A 24,507-nucleotide genomic window follows, 5' to 3' on the forward strand; every position below is an offset into this window, starting at 1 on the left:
TTCCTTTGTGAAGTGTCTATATGATTTTTCTCTATATTCTAAATTGTTTCTTTTGTCTTTGTATTATTGAGTCATAGGAAGCATTTATATATTATGGATGTAATTCTTTTGGCAGATGTATGTCTTGCAAATATTTTCTGACAGTGTCTGGCTTGCCGATTCACTTGAAATAAATGGAAGGTAATTTGTAATGATGTCTTTTGATGAACAGATTTCTACTTTTAATAAAGTCTAATTTACACATTTTTATAGTTATTACTTTTTGTATCCTTTTTATTTTATTTTATTTTTTAAATGTATTTTTATTGATTTCAGAGCGGAAGGGAGAGGGAGAGAGAGAGAAACATCAATGATGAAAGAGAATCATTGATTGGCTGCCTCCTGCACGCCCCCTATTGGGGATCAAGCCCACAACCCAGGCATATGCCCTTGACCAGAATCGAACCTGCGGCCCTTCAGTCCGCAGGTTGATGCTCTATCTACTGAGCCAAGCTGGCTAGGGCTTTTGTATGCTTTTTAAAAAATCACTTTCTTCCCTGAGGTTATGAATTTGTTTTCCTTTGTCTTCTTTTAGAAGTTTTAGCTTTTAAATTTAGGTTTAATATTCATCTTGAATTAATTTTTGTGTTCGATGCAAAATAGGGTAAGCTCTTTGTGTTGTAAGCCTAGAATTCTATTATTTCAAAGAAAACTTTTTCAGAAATATTTTAAGTGTTTTTATTTTATTTATCAAGATTCTTTAGGGTAGTAAGTAACTCAAACAAGATTAAGCAAGCAGGAATTTATTTGTTCACTTTGCTGGGAACAATAAGATATCTCACAGGATCCAAGCACACAGGCCAGGACTTCAGGAATTAGAACTAGGATGGATATTCCAGAGCTCTCTCCTTTCTTCTCGCACATCTGCTTGTCTCGGAAGAGCCTCATTTTGCAGACTGCTTTCCTCTACTGGGCGGGGAGATGACCGCTTTCAGCCTCAGATGCTCATCCATCATGTGTCTCTATAGCTGACCTAAGAAAGGCCCCCACTTGGTACTGCTTCAGTCCCATGCCCACGCCCTGGGCTGGTCACTGTTGCTAGGTGGCTCAGGACCTATGGGTGATCCACATTCTGGCCGTGGAGAGTGCGACGGAGGGAAACAACATGGCACAGAAGAGTGTTTCCCAGAGATAGGCTTCTGGACACGCCAGAATCCTATGTCCCACCAAGCTGCACATCTTTAAAAATGTCTTTTTATGTGTAGTATTTTTTATCTTTCATTGAACTGCTGAGTAAATATATTCAAGTACATGAAAGCTAGGTTTCTGTTCAGTTTATCTAAAACTAAGTGTGTATTAATTAGATATTTTGAAGAACTATAATATGTTCAAAGTATATGAGAATAATGGCACCTCCTAAAGATCAAAGTTTAATACATCAAAGTGCATGATAATGGGAATGATGCTGAATAAAGGGCAATTGCAGTCAGATTTTGCAGTTATTTTGACATGTCCCCACTTACCTTAAATTCTAATGAAAGAATTGTATTGTCAGTATTTCAATATAATAAACCAGTGGGAGATCAACTGTGGTTCAGTGATTAGGACAAGATTTATATACCTAGAGTGAAAAGTGATTTTCCAGAACTTATAAAAGAAGGCTGATGATGTTCAACCTGTAGGATTAATTGATAAAAAAGTCCTTATTGGAAATCATTAAATACCTTACAGCTTGCATTTGAAGGAGAAAGTCTGAGAGTTTATTGTAGATGAATGACTATCTCAGCCACAGTTACCTACTTGTAAAGTATTTTCTTTGAAGTGTGGTTGAATAGAAAGCTGGCTCCATAGATAGCCTTGAAATGATAATGTAATCGACAACATATCTGATCTTCTGGGGTTGGACTCATTAAAGGAATCTGACATTAAAAGTAATATTTAAGGAAGGCGGGGGGTTGAGTGGTGGGTGGGGAGAGATTAATGGGGAACTTATGTGCATATATGCATAGCCATGGACACAGACATGATGACAGCCTGGGAGGGGCCGATGCAGGGTGGAGGGTGTCAATAGGAAAACAAAAGGGGGGACATCTGTAATACTTTCAACAATAAAGATAACTTTACAAAAAAGTATTTCAGACAAGTTTTTTAAAATCTTTATTGTTGAGAGTATTACAGATATCTCCCCCTTTTCCCCCCTTGCCCTCCACCCCTGGTTCCTGCCCGGCCCTAAGCCTTCACCACCCTATTGTCTGCATTTTTATCTCAGCTTAAAAATGTGACCCTGAGGGGACAGAGATGGAGAAATTCTGTAAGTGACAGGCCCGGAGGTTATTTCTCTACTGTGAGCAGAGGACCCAGCTGATCAGGTTCTCCCCACCTTACCCAGACTGTCTTTTCAGCTTTCCACTTGTTCAGCTTTGCAACCCTCCCTCCCCTTTTACACACTCCTCCCACTGTGTGCAAAAGCTCTCCTTTATTGCTGCCCATCCTTTGGGTATTATAATCCCATTACTCTTCAGATTTAGGTGTGGAAAACCTCTTTTCTTTGTTTCTTGAGACCGCTTTTCAAAACAAAATTTTGAACTATGAGTAAGGGGAGGGGAGGGACACACAAAAGCTGAAAAGTTGAGATGTTTATAAAATCAGGTTTCTGATCTTATTTTTAAGGGTCTAGTAATAGATTGGACTAATTAAAATAAAATAAGGGATATCCAACTCCTATTTCCTTTTCTCTGCTTCAAATCTGTTTTCTTTGTGATGCAATGACTGTTGCCCTCTTTGAGCTCTCAGCAAACTATTAGTTCTTCCTTAAAAGGAGATGACTTTTTTGCTCAGATACCCAAATTGGGACAATACAGAGAAGATTAGCATGGCCCCTATACAAGGATGGCAGGCAAATTCATGAAGCATTCCATATTTTTATGTAATGTAGAGCATGGTGACTATAGGTAATAATACTGCAGTGCATATTTAAAAGTAGCTAGGAAAGTGAATTTGATAGTTCTCATCATAAGAAAAAAATCTGTAGCTGTGTATGGTGCCAAATTTTAACTGGACTTACTGTGATGATCATTTTGCAATACAGCCATGCACACATAATGACACTTCAGTCAAGAATGGATCTGATGGATGGTGGTCCCATCCTATCTAATAAAAGGGTAATATTCAAATTAACCGTCACTCTGTCACAAAGATGGAGGCGCCCATAGCCACAAGATGGCAGCACCTAGTCCTCTCAGCTCCTCCGGAGTCCCCCAGTCCCGGTGGGTGGGGGGGCGGCCACTAAGAGTGGGCAGCATGAGCGGCCTGGCAGAATGCTTGCTTTGTCACCATGGCGATGAGGCAAGCATTTCACCCTGGCCATGGAGAGCCTCTGGGCAGCGGGCACGGAGCGGCCGGGGGGAGGGGGAGAGCATCCCTGGTGATGAAGCAAGCATTCTGCGCCTGGCCATGGATGGGCCTCTGGGCTGCGGAGAGCCTCTGGGCAGTGGGTGCGGAGCGGCCAGGCCCCACAGAGAGCTACTGGTGCACGGATTCGTGCGCAGGGCTACTAGTAAGATTATAATGGAACTGAGAAATTACTATTATAGTGATGGCATCACCATCATAACATTATACCACAATGCATTACACACATGTTTGTGGTGATACTGGTGAGGCACCCACTGTAATGCCAGTCATATAAAAGTACAGCACACATAATTATGCATGGTACATAATACTTGACAATGATAACAACTATGTTACTGGTTTCTGTATTTTCTATACTATACTTTTATCATTATTTTAGAGTGCACTCTTTATACTAATTGCTGTAAAACAGTATGCTGTGTGATGTTGGCAGTAGCCTCATACATCTTATGTTTCTCATTTTTCTTGATTGCTCCATTTTTTTCTTGTGCTTGGTTTCATCTTGTGTAGTTTTGTACAGTAACAGGCTGTGCAGTTTTGTAATCTAGAAGCAATAGGCTATATCATGAAGCCTAGGTGTGAACTAGGCTCTACCATCTAGGTTTGTGTAAGTGTACCCTATGATGTTCGTGCAAACACAAAATCCCCAATGATTCATTTCTCAGAATGTATCCCTGTTGTTATTTGGTGAATAACTGCATATATAAATGTATAATCATTACAGTGTAATGATTATTACACTGTAATGATTATACATTTGTATGTGTAATGTTATGTCAATTTTACCTCAATTTAGGAAAGAAAGAAAAAAGAGCTGATTTTCTCTTCTTTCCCCATTTCAAATGGTATTCTCTCTTAGGAAGTACACGAGTTTCTATTTTATATTAGTTCTTGGTTTGTTTATACAATTGAAGTAACAAACAGTATCCCTCTCCTTTTCCTATGTGATTGATGTGACTGTTTAGAGTTGCTGTATTGAGGCAGCATCTGGGAGTGTATTTAGGTTCTGCAGGAAAAAGAACTGTGATTAATTAACAATGTCTGACAGGAGCTTGCAGATCAGCAGTACTATCCATGTGTCTACCATTTCTCTCTGAATCCTATCAATGGTAAGATGTTTTGATTTGATTTTTGTTTCTACTCAGGTTGTCAGCATTGGGAACTCCAGTAGTTCTCTTTTTTACTCCTCCCTCTCATAGTGATGTGGTGGTGGGGAACCTATCTTAGTATATATTAAAATACTTTTCTCCTTATTGAATGAAAATCTTCTTAAGAGGGAGAAGATCCTCCTTATAAAGTATGAGGCATTTTACATACAACAAAAACAAAGTAAATGCATAAAAGAAGTTTTCTTTTAAATAACTAATTCCAGTAAGTCATTCTGATTTCTTACCAAATGAATATGAAAATATTGAAGCTTAAAATATAAAATGTAAATTGGCATTCCTGATTCATCCCAACATATACATAATTTTATATTCCCTGATGTTTTGGACAATATAATTTCAAATGAATCAAGCAACAGGATATTTAGTGTTTCCTCAGGAAAATAACTGCACATTTATAAGAATTATTACTGTTAACGTTCCCCCAGGTGTGCTCTTCTCGTGACTGCTTTAAACTGTACTTTACTCAATTCCTCTGTTCTCTTCACGCTTAATCTCTTCAGGTTTAGAAAAAAAGTTTATTTTTAACTCAAATTATGAGTAAGACTAACATCACCAGTGAGACAGAAACTCAGTAGTTTCTGAATTTCAATTTAGTTTTCATCTGCTAAAAGCTGAAAGGATTAGGTTTAGGTGGGAGAATTTGGACTGAAGTACTTTCATTGTTGTCTAATTATAAAATATTTAGGACTTTTTGCACTGTACTTTGGGGAACCTTCAGGCTTTTGGGGTCAATTCTAGTAGGCCCCAAAGACTGACTAATGTATTTTTCCCTTCCTTCCTTCCTTCCTTCCTTCCTTCCTTCCTTCCTTCCTTCCTTCCTTCCTTCCTTCCCTCCCTCCCTCCCTCATTCACAATTATTCAACAAACCTTTGTGTATTCAATATATCCTGGTTAGTTTGGGGGGGTTCCAGGGAGTACTTATCATCAATAAGTTATGGTGTAGAAAACTGAAAAGTAATAAGCATATGGCCAGATGATAAAGATGATGTCCGTAATGATGATGTTCTCATGGAAGGGGAATGTCTAGGTAGGGGATAGCAGTGGCACTAGAGAAGCTTTTGTATAGGAGCTGAAGGATAAATAAAAAAGCTGTGGTAAATGTATACAATGGAATGTTACTCGCCTATAAAAAAGAATGAAATCTTACCATTTGCTACAGCAGGGCTAGACCTAGAGGATATTATGCTGAGTGAAATAAGCCAGTCAAAGATAAATACCATATGATTTCACTTATATGTGGAATCTAAAGATCAGAATAAACTGACAAAATTTAAACAGACTCATAGATACAGAGACCAGAGTGATGATAGCAGGAGGGGAGAGGGATTGGAGGACCCAGTAAAAAATGTGAAGAGATTAAGAATTATAAATTCATAGTCACTAAATTGTCAGGGATGTAAAGTCCAGTATAGGGAATTTAGTCAATAATATTACAATAACTATGTATGGTGCCAGGTGGGTACTTGAAATATCAGAGGGAACACTTTGTAAAGTATATGATTGCCTACCTACTATGCTGTACATCTGAATCAGTTACAAAATAATATTGAATGTAAAATGTAATTGAAAAATAAAATTAAAAAAGTAAATATAAAAGGAATGAACTTTAAAAAAAAAGTTAACGATGAAATCCTGCCAGTGAAAACAACCAACCATGTGAGGCAGCCCAAGGTGCTTTAAGAAATACAATTGCATCCTGAAAACAGATTTAAGCTCCTGGAACTGGTCTTGCAAAGACAATTTCCACCAGAGCCTCTGCAATATCAGACCTAGAGTGCTTATGCCCTGTAGGCACCGCGGTTCGATTCATTCTTCAAATGAAGAGGTGATGTGGTCAAGACTGAGGACAGAAAGTGAACTGTTCTTCACTTATCAGCTTTTTTTTTAGTTAGCAGTTACCTTACAACAAGCTTCTAAGACTTGGTTCTTTTAATCTTTTCTTATACATCTCTTTTGTAGATGTGCATTGCCATAATCTATTCTGGCTGCCATAACATAGGGCATATGGACTGGGTGGCGTAAATGGCAGACACGTTTTTGCTTACAGTTCTGGAGGCTGGAGGTTTAGATTGAGGGGCCAGCGGGTCAGGCTCTGGTGAGGCTCTTTGTGGCTTGCAGGGAGCACCTTTCCCCTGTGTGCTCACACAGCTGTCCCTCGGCGCCTGCCGGAGGAAAGGGAGCGGGGCAGAGAGAGAGGAAGCCAGATCAAGCCTGAAATTATTTGAATATTTAGAATATTGAGTTCTAAATTAGGTAAATAATTGTGGTTATTGAAGAAATGTCCTGGGAAATAATAAGAATAAATCTATACATTCATGGGTTTTGACTGTAATATACCACGATCAGATTGTCCCGTGAACAGTGAGTGGCGAAGCTCTTTTATGTTGTTTACTTCCTCACAGGATGTGGGATCTGCAGGAATATACATACATGTCTTCCAGTGGCCTGGAACTGAGTTTTGGAAAAATGAGAAAAGAATCTCAACAAATGTTTTGCCTTTTAAGAATTTTCTTCCTTAGGGAGAAAACACACACAGTGCATATATACTCACACCCACCACACACACACATACCCACGTGTATGCAGGCACATGTACACACATGTAAACATATGCATGCACATATGCACACATTATCTCATTCCTTCTTTATGTTTTGCTTTGTGAACCATTGCCCGTAGAAAGGATAGATGCTAGCACTGAGATGTACAGCACAATAAAATGTACAAACCTGCCTGACAAGCCAGCATGTTAGCAACAGCTACAAGACAAAGTTGTGTGTTTTTTTAAAATAAGATAAATATTGGCTTTCGTGAACAGTGCAATCACATTCATTTTACAAAGGAGTGAGGTTCTAATGTCAACAAAAGGCAACAATTGGATCTGAACAGAATTACACTTGAAAGTTACATACATCTCTCACAAATTGCAGTATTTTATCAAACCTGCCAGTTTTATTTTTGTTTTCTCCCAGAGCAATAGAACAGATCACTGTTCTTTTACTCAGCAACTGGAGTAGTTTGTGTTGAAGGGCCTCACCATGTGAAATCATGTGAACTCCGAAACTCCGGGGTCACACTTGCACAGTGACACACCCCCCAGGGGCCCAGGGAACTGACACTGGCTGTAAGCACACACCTCCCCCCCATGGGAGCATGTGTTCACTGGGTGTAGTGGAGGCGTTAATGGTGAAACTGCTTATTCTCTAAGTTCTCTCTCTCCCTTCTCTTTCTATCTAGCTCCCTCCTCCTTTTTTTCACTTTCAATTTTATTTTGTGTTGATCTCAGGTGTACAGCTTAGGGGTTAGACAGTCACATACTTTACACAGCGTTCCCTTCAATGTTTCCAGTACGGCGACTGGCACCGTACATAATAGCTATCACAATATTATTGACTATATTCCCTATGCTGCACTTTACATCCCTGTGACTATTTTGTAACTTCCCATTTGTACTTCTTAACCCCTTTACCTTTTCACCTACTCCCCAACCCTTCTCCTTTCTGGCAGCCACCAGTCCACTCTGTGTTTATGAGTCTATTTCAATTTTGTTTATTTTGTTCTTTAGATTCCACATATAAGTGAAATCATATGGGATTTGTCTTTCTCTGACCGCCTCTCGAGGCCCCTTCTTCTTTGTCAGTCTCTTGTGTTTGCTAAACATGTGTAGTCCCATAGATGAATCCAAACACACTGCAACTCTATGGCATATGGCATTCTATTTTTATACATCTTTGATTACATGCAGGTTTATATATTCTCTCTTGAAGTCACAAATATAAATACCTATGTGTGTGGCTGTTTGACTTTTAGAAATTCTGTTAGTAGCAGGAATTTCATCTCAGATGGCACCATGTGATACTGTTGTGTTCCTAGACCACCTGGATGCAAAAAAGAACCACACACCTGGATGTACAAATCAGTTTCCACACCTGGAAGATAATTCAAAGGTATAAACCCATCAAATGATGGTAACTTTCTAAGCCCTGGTATGGTACAGTAGCCATCATTAAGGCTCTTTTCTAAGATTGATATAAAGACATAACTTTTCAATTATTTTTGTTAGTTTAGAGTAAAAAATTATGTTATTGTTATATTGTCATTGTTAGGTTGATATGTTAAACACCTTAGTTGATAGTTCTATTCTGTAATCTCAGGTACCATCCAGCTGCCACCCCCTGAACACAGTGGAAGTCCTTTCCCAGAGGAGATTCAGTTAGGTTATTCTCTGAGAATCTGAATGACGACACTATACTTTTCTTCATGCTTAACCACAATTGATTGCGTGCATTTCCTACAAGGCTAACACGTGTAAATTTTGAAGCTTATATTTCTTCATAAAGGACTGTTTCAGGTTCATTTAACTTTGAAGATTTTGACATTGTGTTTAAGAACAGTTTTGATGCTAAAGTCTCCTATGTCAGAGGAAAACAAATCAAGTTCTTAGAGTATACAATCTTCTTTAAGAAATTCAATGCAATGTAAAAACTCTCCAAAATCTTCTTGTATGAATTCTACTGTGGTTGTTACATAGCTTCATTCACCAAGTTTACATTGTTTACTGAACACCAAGTGAGCACTCTGAAAGGTACTGGGTAAATTGCAGTGAGGAAAAGCAAGTCCTTGGCCTTATGAAGCTCATGATCTCCTGGAGGGGTGATTAGCCATAAACAGCTAAAGAAATACCAACTTAAAGAAGTGTCAGGAAGACAGGACAGAGTTCAGTTAGAGAATAACAAGAGGGTAAGTAACTCACTGGGTGATTAGTAAAGCCTTGTTGGGAGGAGGTAGTTTTAGGCTGAGACTTAGAGAATGAGAAAAAGTCAGCCTTTAAAGAGCACAGGGCAGAGTAGCTCAGGCAGAGATCAGCAGGTCTCAATCATCAAGGCATAAAGGACTTGGGTGTTTCCAGAACTGGTAGTAAGCTGGTGTGGTTGCTTGCATCAGGGCTTTTAAGTGTGTGTGTGTGTGTGTGTGTGTGTGTGTGTGTGTGTGTGTGTGTGTTGGAATGGGGGGATTGAAGGGTAGATGGCATGAGATGAGGTTAGATCAATAAATAGATGCCTTGACCTAGCTGCTTTGGCTCAGTGGATAGAGCGTCAGCCTGCGGACTGAGGGTCCCCGGTTTGATTCCGGTTGGGGACACATGCCCGGGTTGTGGGTTCGATCCCCAGTGTGGGGCATGCAGGAGGCAGCCGGTCAATGAATCTCTCTCATCATTGATGTTTCTATCTCTCTCTCTCCCTCTCCCTTCCTCTCTGAAATCAAGAAAAATAGAAATAACTAACTAACTAACTAACTAAATAAATAAATAAATGAATGAATGAATAGGTGCCACATGATTCCTGATGTATAGGCCATGGTAAGGCTCCAGATTTTAAAAGAAGCATAATTAGAGCCCATCAAATTTTAAGGGTAGAGAATCATTATCTGATTTAATTTTTTAAAAACTCACTTTGGCTGCTTTGTGGAGAATAAAATATGTGTGAGCATGTGCCCATGTCTTAGTGTTTGTGGTTAAAATGGAAGCTATGAGACCAGTTGGAGGGCTATGAGAATCATTTAGTCAAAGATAATGATGGCTTGGATCATAGGGTGACAATGAAGATGGAGTCAACTGGATGGATTTGAAAATATTTCTGAACTTACTGATGGATCTGATAGTCACGATGAGGAGGAGTCAGGACTCAAAGATGATTATTTTTTTTCAACTGTGTGTATCATGTTGCCATTTACTAAGATCAGGTTTGGGGCAGGATCAGGTTCAGAGGGAGGTCATGTTCACTACTAGATATCTAGCACCAGACCTATTGCAATATTTATTAATTCATCAAACATTGATTTAGCTTCACCATATGCCAGACATGGTATGAAATGCGGAGGATATCTAGTGTCCTTAAGCTTATGGAATTAGAGAGGTGGTGGATTTCAGTGTGCTGGAAGGCACCATAGTTAGAAATGATCCGGGCCAGCATTGTCGTTTATTGGTGAAGGATAGAATTTGAGCCATTTAATTTCTGAAGAAATACCAAGACTCCTCTATAAAAATCATAGTTTTTTTAATAAAGCTTAGTTTTACTCATCCAGCAATAGTTGTGGCATTATTTTCTCTTGGAGATATGATACGATCTGTTTTCATTTCTGTTTAATGAATTGTTACAATTAGTACTATTGAAATACTTGCTGATGCATTCTGAAGTTATGAAATTAGAGGCATCATAGCCAGGAGTTCAGTGGGTGATGCTGTCATTGGTTTCACCAGACTTGTAAACAACTTATGTAAGAAGAATTATAAACAATGTTCTAATGTGCACACATTATTTTCTAAGGCATTAATGGTAGATATAAACAAAATTGGGCAGTTGTATTTTTTACATTATTGATGGTAGGCTCCTAATTACCTTGAAGAATTTTAGAGGGTATTTTTCAAACTTAATAGAAAACATGAATTATAAGAGGAAAGAAAAAAGAAAAAGAAGGGCCAAAGGAAAGAGTCTGTTGTGCATGAATTCTAGGGGTGTGTGTGTGTGTGTGTGTGTGTGTGTGTGTGCGCGCGCGCGCGCGCGCGCGCGCATGTGTGTTAGAATGTTTGTTTTAAGGAATACCTTTATAAGTTCAACTTTATAAGTTAAGGTATTTGGTCAAAGAATAAATAGGTGCTGATGAAATAACAACTTGTGTAGATTTGAACAATTTAAATACCAGGAGACCAAAACGATTATTTAGAGTGGTCTAAATAAGCATACTTATTATCTAAATTATGTTAAGCATTTACTGTTCATTTAGCGTGAGCTTTACATGGCTCCTTATACTTGGTCAAGTAACGTAAAAGAAAAGAGATGAAAGTTCCTGCCCTGAGGGCGTAACAAACTTTGAAGCGTTGGGCATGATTCAATCTGCACACACATGCACGCACACGATGGGGGAATGCTTCCTGCAGTAAGGTGTTTCTGACTTGGGAATGCCTTATGCAGCAAAGGAAGTTTCAAGATGTTTTATAGAGATGAGGGCCTATTTAGTGAGAAGGATGTTTCGGTTTAAAAAGGAAATTGAATATTGAATGAGACAGATGGTGGTCAAGTGGCCTACTTGAAGCTTAAAGGCAGTTTATAGAGATGGAGATGAAAGCAAGGATGGAGATAGCTTGGAATGCATGCCAGTGGAAGAGGCAAAACTACTGAGAAGATGGTTGAGATGCTCACAACCTGATTAATTAGAGCCAAAGTTCTGCTTCATCTCTGCAACTGGGAGGGCAGGACTAAAGTCAGAAACTAAAGGTCCAATAATGGAAGGTCTGACCCTGTCCCTTCAAAGAAGAAACTTAAATAACTAAGGGCTGACAATGGGAACTTCATGGAATTTAGAATTAGGATGGTGTACATACAAATCAATGAAAAAATCAATGGTGAAAAGAAGGACTAGACAAAAAGTCAGTTTGTTTCCTGGATCAGGCAGAAAAGTAGGAGCTTTGTGCCTGGATACACCAGGACAGAAATATTCTGTTTTATTACTTAGTCTGTATCTTTATATCCTCATCAAAGATACAAAGGTAAGAATGGACTTTTCATAAAAATATGCAATATTAGTAAGAATTTGCAGAAAGCCTTCGGGGCAGGAAAATATCTTTTATTCTTAGCCACTTGTCTCTGGTTCTCCCAGAAAGCCACCTCCCCATTTTACTGTGGCAGGTTAGCTTCTCCCCTGGTGATTAAGATTTTCTCTACAATAAACTAAGTTCCTTGCTATGTATTAGTATAGTGTGTACGATCCTATACTCCTTCACACATAACCTTGCAACATTCTTCATCATGCAATTGACTTAGTCCTGGTATTTGAAGGAAACTCAACTGGCTGAGGTGAGCGTTTTATTTTTTTTAATTATTATTTTTTCTCCCTAAACTTTTTCAGCTGCACTGATTCCTGACCAGCCAAAGAAACTCTCAATAGGATACACTTTGGGGGAAAGGGGCCAGATACATCTTGAGAAATTTTCACATATGTAAAACAAATGTCTTCCATTGAGGTTTTTAAAATAGTCCCTTTAAACTTTAACATGTGTCAGGTTAGTGTTTGCTCAGATAACCACAGGCCTGTGCAAATGGGCCCCAATCAGTACACACCAGACACAGAGGCCCATTATCATGAGAGTTATGGTTTTTGTTGGTTGATTTAGTTCTAAAAAAATTGCTTCTTAACACATTACCTCCAGAACCTTCCCATCTTTAGATCTACTTAGTAAAAAAGGGATGTTATTGCCCAGTGACTAGCTCACTTAAGGAAGACACAACGAACTCTCTCCAAGTTTTCCCCAGGCACAATGTTGTCAGGTCTGTGGTTTGCTTCGAGAAATTTGGCAAGTGAGTTGATATACATTTTTCACTCCTCATCCTGTTTTTTTTTTTTTTTAAAGAGGTAGGAGTGATTTTTCAGGAGTGAATATATCAAGCACCTTATTATCTCTTTTGTTTGTTTGCTAAATAGGAAAGTCCATCAGCTTGATAATGGAGGAGAACAATGACTCCGCTGAGAACCCCCAACAAGGCCAAGGGCGGAATAACGCCCTGAAGTGTGGGTGGCTGAGGAAGCAAGGAGGCTTTGTCAAGACTTGGCATACCCGCTGGTTTGTGCTCAAGGGAGATCAGCTATATTATTTCAAAGATGAAGATGAAACCAAGCCCTTGGTAAGTAAGGAGATAAAAAGCACTGTGGGTCCAAGCGCTCTAAGAAGTAGAGGGGTTTGCTTGAAACCGATAGTCTCCTTCAGTTCACTGGCATCTTTCATACTTTTTCTCATTGTTTACCTTGGTTCAAGATGATGAACTTGCAAATTGAGGCCAAGAGGCAAATTATATTTGTATAATATTAATTTGATTTCTACTAAGCTGGAACATAATGTCTGAGTCTCTCAAGCAAACTAATTTCATGAGAAATTAATGGACCTCTGCTAGAACATACATATTGTAGCCAAACATCTTTCCTTTTCTCAAAAATAAGTTGGAAGCGAAGGAAGACTGTACATGAACCTTTCAGTAATTTCTGGGACACCTTTAGTATTAATTCTCTGGGGTGCTTCCCTCCACTTTAACTCATATGAAATATGGATGTGGAGCTAAAGTGAACAATGCTGATACATCCAACCCGCATACACAATATACTCTGGGAAGAGTTTCTTTGTGGTTCCTAAGTGGTCTTTTATTTGCTTACTTACTTGGTCATTTTCTCAGCCACAAATCTCTAAGCTGCAATGTGAGAGAAGAAAAATCTTTCTCCCTGTAGCTACAAGGTTTTTGTTTAGCTTTGATCATTGCTTATCAGTTGATGAAAGGAGATATGAACTGAGGTATTGCATCACCTATGTGTTTTTCCTTCCTTTACATCCAGAGGACATATGAATAAGAGAAGAAACATTTTAGATTCATTTACATAAATATCTCTAACAGTGTGTTCTTGTGGCTAATTCCCTTGTGTTAAAGTTCATTGACTTAAGAATTTGGATCAGCAATCTGCTTTAGTATTTTAAATTCCTCAGACATTATAATTTTACAGTTTTTATTAATATAATTGAATCAGATAAAAATAGTAATGCCACTACATACTCCAAACCTCAGTCATTATTTGAAAATACTATTTTTTTGAGCATTTACCAGAGCCAGGCATTAGACTAAGAATTATTTATATTGTTTTATGAAATGCTTAAAATAATTCCATGAGGTAGGATTATCTCCATGTATGCATTCAGAGACCAAGGTTTAGGTACAATTCAGATTACCCAAAGTTAGACAGTTTTGCCTTTAAATAAGTCTAAGTTCCTATGGCCTCAGCCAAAGACCTCATAAATAATTAATGAGAATATTCCATATTGGGATCATGACAGTTATAGTACATTTCTGTACCTGTTATTACATTCATCATAGCAAACCAGTAGAGAATCTGGGATTATCATTACAGATGAAGAAATAGAGATAGCAAGTGATATAACCAAGATCTATAGAGATAGAAGTAAAGCAGTAGTCTTTCTTTTGTTTCTCATCTCATACTCAAGTGTTCTTTTCTCATTGCACCATGTTTTATACTATGTAATAGTCACATAAATGTATTATCTTGAACATATAATCATTTTACTAAACTGAGAAAAAGGGATCAGGTTAATGTGAAAAATCGTGGAATATGGGGGATCCAATATGGGGACTTTGATATGGAAGAACACATTGAAATACATATGAGGAGTATGAGTAAGATTCAGTGTTTCATCCTGTGGACTCTTCAGGTGAACTGGGTTGTTAACCAGGGTGGGTATGAATTAAGTGACTAATTAGGTCTGATCCTGGACCTAAACAAAGGATTAGGGGAGCTAACAGAGAATGCAGGAGCTGAGTGATTGGAGAACTGAAAGCAGACCTAACAAAAGTTCTCTTTGGTGAGCTTCATGTACCTTCTAGTACTGAAGGTAGGATACAATGGATCAAGCCTGAGTTCAATGTTTCTAAAGTGTGAGGACTTGCAGGTTTCAGAGAATATGTAAATGACCTCCCTCCCCCGCTTTGAGGAACTCTGCCCTAAACTGTTCAAAGAGGATATCATCTTATTGCCTTGGCTATGCTTCTCTAAGTAATTTCTCAGGTCTGCCTCGTCACAGAAAGTATTCATGCAGTGTCTTTAACTTTCATAAAAATTTGAAAATATAAATAAGAAAATGCAAAAACTTCTGATTAATGCAAAAGAAAATTGGCCTCAAAATGAAAATTACTTTTTATAATATTTCTAAGGTAAGTTGAATTTTCATATTAGTATGCCACTACCATTTGTAGACTTATAATAGCCGAAATGAGCAAAATAGAGTTGTAGTGACAAGAAAGTACTAATTCTTATACAAACCAAATACCATCATTCCCCAAAGAGTTTTCTTACTAGTAAGTAATGGACAGAAAAAGAGTGCCTCCCTTCTGGTGCACAGCAGGGCCAAACACTAAACACCTAGAATTGCAATGGAGAAATTGGAGTTGCTTTATTGCCGGGTGAGAATGGGAAGTTATTGCTCTAAACCTGACCTCCCGAAGGCTTACAATCAGAGGGTTTTAAGAAGTTACAGAGAACAGGTATGTGGAATCGCTGGTGGGGCAAGTTTTAATTGGAAGATTTTGGAATGTGACCATTTATGGTGAGGGCTTCAGCACTGGATCTTCCTGGATCCTTTGCTTCTGACAGGTTTCCAGTGTTCAAGGTCCAGTCAAGGCCCAATCCCTTGGTTCCAATGGGAAGGGGCAAGACTTTGCCCTGGGGGCAGCGGTGGGACAGGGGTGACACATTCGCAGTGCTGTCTCTGTGAAATGCCTCAAGAACTATATTGATCACCAAGCTGCTTAAAGCAAGCAGAACCAGTGGTCAATGTGATTCGTGTGCTGTTTCATTAATTTTTCTTTCTATATATTATTTATTAAAGATTTGCTACTAAAGCAGTAAAATTTGGGATAAATAGCTTATACACATGGGACAAATAGTATATATATATGTATATGTGTATATATATATATGTATATATATATATACACATATACATATATATATACACACATATATATATATTCACCTTTCACAGCAGTACAAGCACTGTGAATTTTAACATTGCACTTTTAAATTTTAATCTTTCACATTGATGTTTAAGCACATGCGAACAGAATCAGGTTAAAAACCAGCAATTTCTATATCAGAGGGCACTTAGTTTAAATAACCATACAATTGCCTATGCATGAACTAATTTCTTCCTTTAAAGTAGGTTCTTTAAGTGAGGGTAGGTGCTTGTCACACTGTAAGTGTTAAAACATATTTTTGGATTAGTTGGTGAGTGAGTCAGTACAAGTCTATAGCCATGTGGGGGGAGGCCAGAACCAGGCACTGTGAGTAGTACTGCCTATTCTCAGCTTCATACATCAAAATCACAACTTTGTATTTACAACAATAATGTTTAAATCACATTAAATAAATTCTGTATATTATAGAATGACTTTTAAAGAATTGATCACCTCAATGCAGACCAATTGAACACCTTGAAAAATGTTTACATTGGGAAATTAGTAGTTGTCATAAAAGCCCTCATTTTATAGACAGTGTAAGTATGTGTTAATGTGTGTGTGTTTGTGTGTATATATGTGTGTATTGACCAAGAGGTGGTAATGAATGGCAGATGAGGAACTAAAAATCAGATTTCCTTGCTCCTGATTCAGTGTTTCTTCAGCTTAGCCCTTTGCTTGCTCAAAAATCTTCAACTTTTCTTTAGATTTGTTTTCATTTAGAAATACTTATTGGTTGTTTATTTCCAATATTGGCATTTTCAAGCATAAGAATATCCTAGGTCTTCATATATTTTGATGATGGCCAGTTCAATAATACTAGAGGAAATGTCACTCATGAAATGAAAAAAAAAAATAATCATTCTTTTAAGTATTCCTAACCAGTGAAAAGTGTTCAATAAACTTATTCTAGATTTCTTTTCCCCTTTGTAGATGGAATTTTAAAAATGAGAGTATTAAAACTCTTGAACTTTTGTCCCTCCCATCCTCAAAAAGTTCTCTAATATAATAGAACTTTCATTGAGTTTCTCAACAACTCAATAAAGAGAGGAAATTCTATCATTAAGCTTGTTATTAAAAACTACCCCGTTATTGAGGAAAACATATAGGGTGGGGCAAAAGTAAGTTTATAGTGTTCGTATGGAAAATAATGCAATAATTAATAACTAAGAATACAAGAATAAACTCTGTGTCTCACGTACTCACAACTGTAAACCTAGTTTTACTCCACCCTGTATAAGCAAAATTATAATTGGACAGGCTACCATGTAAGTACTGAAGGCTCTGAAAACACAGGTATAATTAGTGCCAGGAGTGAGTGGTGACTCTGTCTGAAGAGCCTGGGAAAGGCTGCACAAAGTAAGAGTGGCCCTGACTTGGGGTGTTGAAGGTTGGTGGGCATTTTCCAGGTACATGAATTCAGAAAAGAATTCAGAACAGAGGAAAGACATGGAGTTGTAAAATTAACATCTGTGGGTAGTTCCATATTGAGAAGGTAGTAAAAGGACAAGAAATGGGGCTAGACAGCGGTTCTCAACCTGTGGGTCGCGACCCCTCTGGCAGTCGAACCACCCTTTCACAGGGGAAGCCTGAGACCATCCTGCATATCAGATATTTACATTATGATTCATAACAGTAGCAACATTACAGTTATGAAGTAGCAACGAAAATAATTTTATGGTTGGGTCACAACATGAGGAACTGTATTTAAAGGGCCAGAAAGTTGAGAACCACTGGGCTAGAGAGATAGGTGGAGCCATGACATAATGGGATGCATGTGTTGCGCAAAGAGAACAGATTCTCTGGTAGGCTATGCAAAGTTATTTTCATAAGACCTGTGCATCCAAGCTACAAAACTGCACTAATTTGTTAGAAAGAAATAATGGCAGCTGTTTCCTGTTGTATTACTCTGCAAGGTTGCCATAACAAAATACCATAGACTGGGGGGCTTGATTAACGGGAATTTATTCTCTCACAGTTGTGGAGGCTGGAAGTCCAAGATCAAGGTGCTTCCAGAGCTGGTTTCTGGTGAGGCCTCTCTTCTTGGCTTGCAGACAATCTCCTTCTCCTTCCCTCTGTGTCCTTGCATGGCCTTTTCTCTGAGCATAGGAGAGTAAGATAGCTCTGGTGTCTCTTCTGCTTATAAAGACAGAAATATTAGATTAGCCTCACCATTAATGTCTCATTTAACTTCATTATCTCCTTAGAGGCCCTATCTCCAAACATAGCCACTGGAGGGTATTTTGGCTTCAACATGTGACTTGAGGTAGAAGGCCACAATTCAGTCCACAACACTTAATATGTTGTAAAACTATGCTGATGAATATAATTTTTCACTTAGGTTTTCCTTCTACCTGTAGCATCAACTAGTATGTCTACTAGAACCTAATGTATCTGTTTTAGTGCATTATATACTTAATTACTTGAACCTAATATTGGTGTTTCATGTTCTTTTACAAATTGTACCTTGGTCTCCAAATATCCCATGACTTGCACAAGTGTGAGAACCCAGAAAGTCTCCCGGCCACTTTTCTTGTACGTTCTTTTTGAGCAAAAGTCAAAAGTGATTCTAGGTTCTCCTCTCTCAGGAGAGAGTGCCTGATTTGTAAACAAGACTTTCCAGACCTTAGCCAGGGTGCCCCCAAATGGAACTATTTTATATTTAAGATAAACCAAGCTAAAATGTATATTATTCTATAATTTTAAAAATGGAAAACACTTCAGTTCTTCAGGACCAAAACTCTCCCCAGAAACCACTTTCTACAGTGTTTACACTTACATAGATACAGATTTTCATAACTGATTTTAATAATAAAGTTTATTTTGGTTGTTTATGAAAAACCAAATAAAGAAAAATGATGTATGCAGCCAATTTTTGAACATACATTAATGCATCCATAATGTCTGTCACTCATAGGCCACCACTATAAGAATTTATACTACTGTATTTTTCCAGCGTTTAGGTAATATTTTCTTTTGTTTTTTTTTAATCTCTAAAAAAGAAGTTAAAAATTATACTATAGAGAAGAATCTATTTTAAAAAGGTCTCCCACTCTGGCCAGTGTGACTCAGTTGGTTGAGCAGCATCCCATGCACCAAAATATTGACTATTTGATTCCCGGGTTACGGGCTCAGTCCCTAGTAGGGGCCATACAAGAGGCAGCCCATCCATGTTTCTCACATTGTTTCTCTCTCTAAAACCAATAAAATCATTTAAAAAAAGATCTCCCATCCACCTGCACTCCCTTTAGGTTTTGGATAGATATTTAAACAGTTTTAAAAAACAGATTTAAACAGGATTTGTGACAATATCTCTTTGGCTATTTTTTTAAAAAATAATTATGATAAATGACTGTGGCCTTAATTATAGACACTATAACATGTGGGAATCAACTGAGTCAGAGGTAAAGTATGTTTATTATAGTTATCCTAAATAAGTGTAGGCATTGTTAAATGAATCCAGTGATAAATATCTAGTGCCTTTTTGGAACCATCTGTTTTACTCTTATCATGACATGTATTGTTACTTAAATAATAGCTACGTATCAAATTAGTGAATGTCCCTTGGTACTAGAATTTGACGCTGGAAAGCATTGATTTTTAAAAGCCAGTCTGAGACTCCTAATAAAATGACTAAAATCCAAATAGGCACCAACCCAATTAATCTAGTCTAGACTACAATAGGTATTGATCCAATTGTGTGGGGAGGCTTTTTCTGGACATGATGAAGATGACACTGTTAGATCACAATGGATTTTCTTAACTTAGAGAACAAAGTGATTTTGAGTGAAGTTTAACCTGAGGGCTGACCTCTAAATGTGCATGAATTGATTACTGATTTAAGAATAAGCTCTAATTCTATATATTTAATGAAATTGGTGAGTTAATGACATCTAGAATTCTCTAAGGCAACTGCTGTTCTCTTTTAAAATATATGAACCAGAAGAAGCCAAAACCCTGTTTATGGGATTAAAATAACACTAGAAACCTTAAAACTTGGATTTTATCTTCAAATCTAAAACTGAATTTCTAGGTATCATTTAAGTTTCTTGTACTTAAAAGGACACACAAGATGGTATTCTGTATCATCATAAAATTTTAGGAATTCTTAGTTCTTTACAGAATATGATTATATCAAGAGAGAGTATTATTAACATAAAATATTATTTTATTCTGCTAGTAATTGGACAATTTTTTATTGCTTGCAGAAGTAATTTAGGCATGGAATTTTTTATTTTGGAGTGGTCAAAACATGGGTTTTTGAGTCAAATTGTTTGTGTTGAATCTTAATTCACCACTTAATAATTCTGATGCATTGCCACTGAATAAGCCGATTTAAGCTTTAATTTGCTAATCTTTACAATGAGATAATAATAATAAGACATACCTTGGGATATCATTAAGAGTATTAAATAAAATAATTTATGCAAAGGATCTTAGAAAGCAGTAGCACATAATAAGCATAAAATAAATATTAGCCATTTTTATACTATTAGTATGATAAAAAATAGGATTTCTTAAAGTATTCAACTACTCATTCATCCACTTGTGTGTCTTTTTTTTGTATTCATCATATATTTATAGATTTCTAATGTGCATACCAATGCTATAAAGATTTAAAAAGAAGAAGCTTATTTCTTTCTCAAGTGAAAGTCCAAAGTGATTCTAGGTTAAGTGAAGGGAGTCTGTTTTAAATGACTGTTTAGAAACTTAGGCTGCCAATGATTTTGCAATTTTAATTTTTGGCTTCCAAGTTCACCATGGGGTCATTTCCTTTCCAGATTTAGAAGAGGGGGTATATAAGGAAGCATTGCATAACGGTTTAGATGGATCAGGTATGGTGATAGCTCTTATCACTTCTGTGCACATTCCGTTGGATAGAACTGAGTAGCATGATCATACCTAACAGTATAGGAGGTTGGACATAGAGCCTAGCTTCATCCTGGGAGCAGAAAAGAACAGGGGTATTAAAAAAGAGTTAGCAGTCTCTGCCTCAGGTGATCAAATCATTCCAAACATTCATGAAGATGGTGTTAAATTCCAAAGGATGTTATAGATAATTGCAGTTACTGTACAATGTAATGAGTATTTTAATAAGGAAAATACAAGGAACCATTGGAGGCCATAGTAGGGGCACTTATAACTACTTCAACGTTCAGGGAGAGCTTTTTAACGAGAATTGGAGGAAGATATAGCTTTATCACAAGCTATTGGCGGGGTTGGGGTATGTGACAGACTAAAAGGAATAGGCCATGGTCCTTCAGTAGATTTTTTGGGGAATTGACAATGGTCAAGTATTTCAGTACTCAAAAATAAGTGAAGCAGTGATGAGATATGAATTTGGAAAAGTAAACACAGAAAGTATGAGTTTAGTAAAGAGTGTTAAGGATTGTATATTTTATCTTGGTATTTTACATTTCCCCTGCTTTTATGTGCCCTTTTCCTTGACTTATCGCTAAGCATTTAATATAGGGATCATTCTATGTATCGTTCATTGTGAAGGAATTCAAAATGCCCACCTATCCAAAAAGGCCTCCTCTGACAGTCTTACAATTCTGTCTGGTGTTCCTATGTAGTACTGCCTATTTTGCCTTATGACATTATCTCTGGAAAGATGATTGAAAAGCAACTGTGCTACAGATAAATGCTTCTAGTACCACTTATTACTTAAGCAAGAATTGTGGGAATGCCGGCCAAGTCACTTTTGACTGTAGGAGGAAGAACTGAGAAGCTCTGTGGCTGCTGGAGAGGTCATCTGTGGCGAAGAGCAGCAGAGGATGCCTTTCTTGGACAAAGGCAGAAATTGATGGGAGGGGCATGGTGGCCGGAGGGACCGCAGTGTGAGAGAAATATTATAGTCATAATGTTCTCCAGAACTGCTGATCCAGAATGGGCATTTCCCTGGGAAGCAGTTGAGCTCAGTTGTTGTTGTTGTTTTTTAAATACATATTATTGATTTTTTTTTTACAGAGAGGAAGGAAGAGGGATAGAGAGTTAGAAACATCAATGAGAGAGAAACATTGATCAGCTGCCCCCTGCACACTCCCCACTGGGGATTTGCCCGCAACCAAGGTACATACCTTTGACCAGAATCGAACCTGGGACCCTTGAGTCCCCAGGCCAATGCTCTATCCACTGAGCCAAGCCGGTTAGGGCTGAGCTCAGTTGTTTCATATTCAAATTCAGGAGTTATACTGCCTGGGCTCAGTCTAGACTTGTAGAGGAATACTACTCAGGTTTCCACCTGGATGTATCTTGACCACTCACATGGAGCACTTCATTTCTGACACTTCTGGTCACCAAATTTGGGATTGGGGGTTCCTCCACACCAAGAAATTCTCTAAGACACCATCTGGGTGTCTTATTCCCCCACCACTTCAGATGCCAATATAAGGAGTAGGTCCTCAGGTTACTCACACTTCTGTCTGACTTGACTACAAGTGGGAAGTTCCCATAAGTCACCTTCCTGGGTTTGATGAACTTGCTAAAGCAGCTTACAAAACTGAGGGAAACCTTTACCAGTTTATTAAAGGATATAATAAAAGATACAGATAAACAGCCATGGAAGCTTCATCATGCAGGCCTAATCAAATACTAACTTTATTTCAAGCTCCAGTCTCCTCTTTGGTGGATAGGGGGTTGGGCTGAAAATTCTAAACTTCTAACCATGGCTTGGTGACAGCCCCATCCAGGAGCCATCTAGAAGCCCACCCAGAGTAGCTTTATTAGAATAAAAGATATTTCTATCAGCCATGAAATTACAAGGATTCCTGTCAGGAACCAGGGTCAGAGCCCAAATATTATAACAAAAGATGCTGCTAGTACTCTTAACACTTAGGGAATTATAAGGTTTTAGGAACTCTGTGCCAGGAACCAGGGGCAGAGACCAATATATCTACTTTGTGTTATCTCACAACTCCATCACTAGTTATAAACCTTGGTTAAGTTACTTGTTACTTACTTGGTAAATTACTTCTCTGAAAGATGTAAATAATAATAATACCTATCTCACAGAGTAATTGTTAGCAAACATGAAATGATGTTTCCAGAATACTTATACAGTACCTATCCACATATTCAACACTCAATATATATTAACTATTGTTGTTACTGTCATTATCATCACCAGCATTTTTACCATCTTTGACCATAGGGATACGCTGACACAGCAGTTTAGAAGTCAGGATCTGTAATATACACCTTATTACTTGAATAATGAAGGAAATAGCAGATGATCAGTTCGTGTAAGTAATGCTAACCTCAAAGCAGAGGAGAACTTGTTTTCACTTGTGACCTATGCTGCCAAAACACTGAACTCATGGAAAGAGTCTTAAAAAAACAATGCTCACCTTTGTAGTATGTCTTATTTTTTGCTTAAATTACTTTTTGGGCTCCTTCAAAGCTTATCAAAATGATTATGACGACAGCCACAGAGACTTGAAGGATTCCCTTTGCAAAACTGGACCACCCAGAGAAAGGCAGCCCTGTTTTTTTTCTTGTCTCATGCACAGCATGTACCCAAGTAAGCACATGTATCTATTCAATACCAGTTTGCATAAAGAACTACTGGAGTAGAGTCCCTTGAGTTCTACTTCTAACATTTACTCATATGGACTGAAGACTTTTGTATTTGTGATGCAGTTCAATATACAGAACCAAATAGTCCATAGATGGACTTTCCCTATCTTATTAGAATAACAGGTATATTTCAATGATCCCCACTAGTGGAGAAGAGAATTTTGGGGGAGGGAAAGAATGAGTAAAAATGCAATTTGAACATTTACATTTTTAGTGTTTAGGGTAATGTATTTTAAAAAGTTGCTTTTAAAAAAATATTTATTGTTGAAAGTATTACTACATATGTCCCCCATTTTTCCCCATTGACCCCCTTCTAGCCTCCCCCAGGCCTTCACTACACTATTGTCTGTGTCCATGAGTTATGCATGTATGTTTATTGGTTTATTTGGTTTATTTACCCCCCTAACCTATGAATATTTGAATAGTGCTACTTATTCTTTTAGGTTTCTTTTGGGCACTTGATCTTCCTGTCTTTTCTTCTTTAGCTTTATCCTTTCCAAATCCAGCTGCTCTCTGTTTTCTCTAGCACTATTACCATACGTTCATTTATTCAATGGCAATTTATCAATTGTAAACTACATACATTATAATTTAGAAAACATTTGATTCCATTTTTTGTAGAAGTATTAAATCCCAGATGCAGGAGTTACTATTCTCAATTTCTGGAATTTGGCTCATTTCTCTTAGCATAATGTCTTCAAGGTTCAGCTATGTTGTAGCATGTATTCGTACGTCCTTTCTTTATATGGTGGAATGATATTCCATTGTATCAACAATCCACATTTTGTGTATGCATTCTTCAG

The 24,507-nt window shown here is 37.7% G+C and overlaps 1 protein-coding gene and 1 non-coding gene across 7 annotated transcripts in view; both read left to right on the plus strand.

Moving 5' to 3' along the window:
- Window positions 1–24,507, plus strand: part of ARHGAP24 (Rho GTPase activating protein 24) — a 504,222-nt gene that overhangs the window by 114,831 nt on the left and 364,884 nt on the right. For 3 of the 6 annotated variants that reach the window (XM_014452034.2, XM_023750393.1, XM_006084575.3), the window contains exon 2: window positions 13,041–13,240. The exons of 1 other annotated variant lie outside the window; for it this stretch is intronic. In XM_014452034.2, the coding sequence (XP_014307520.1) occupies window positions 13,061–13,240 (180 nt within the window). In that variant the 5' untranslated portion in view covers window positions 13,041–13,060. Of the gene's footprint in view, window positions 1–8,435; window positions 8,510–13,040; window positions 13,241–24,507 lie in introns of all 6 variants that reach the window. 2 more of the 6 variants (XM_014452035.2, XM_023750394.1) reach the window with 1 other exon arrangement.
- LOC111825059 lies at window positions 2,800–2,903 on the plus strand. Its single transcript, XR_002828174.1, has one exon. It is a non-coding gene; the product is annotated as a U6 spliceosomal RNA (small nuclear RNA).

The sequence above is a fragment of the Myotis lucifugus genome, unplaced genomic scaffold (genome assembly GCF_000147115.1).
Source record: "Myotis lucifugus unplaced genomic scaffold, Myoluc2.0 scaffold_12, whole genome shotgun sequence".
NCBI lineage: Eukaryota > Metazoa > Chordata > Mammalia > Chiroptera > Vespertilionidae > Myotis > Myotis lucifugus.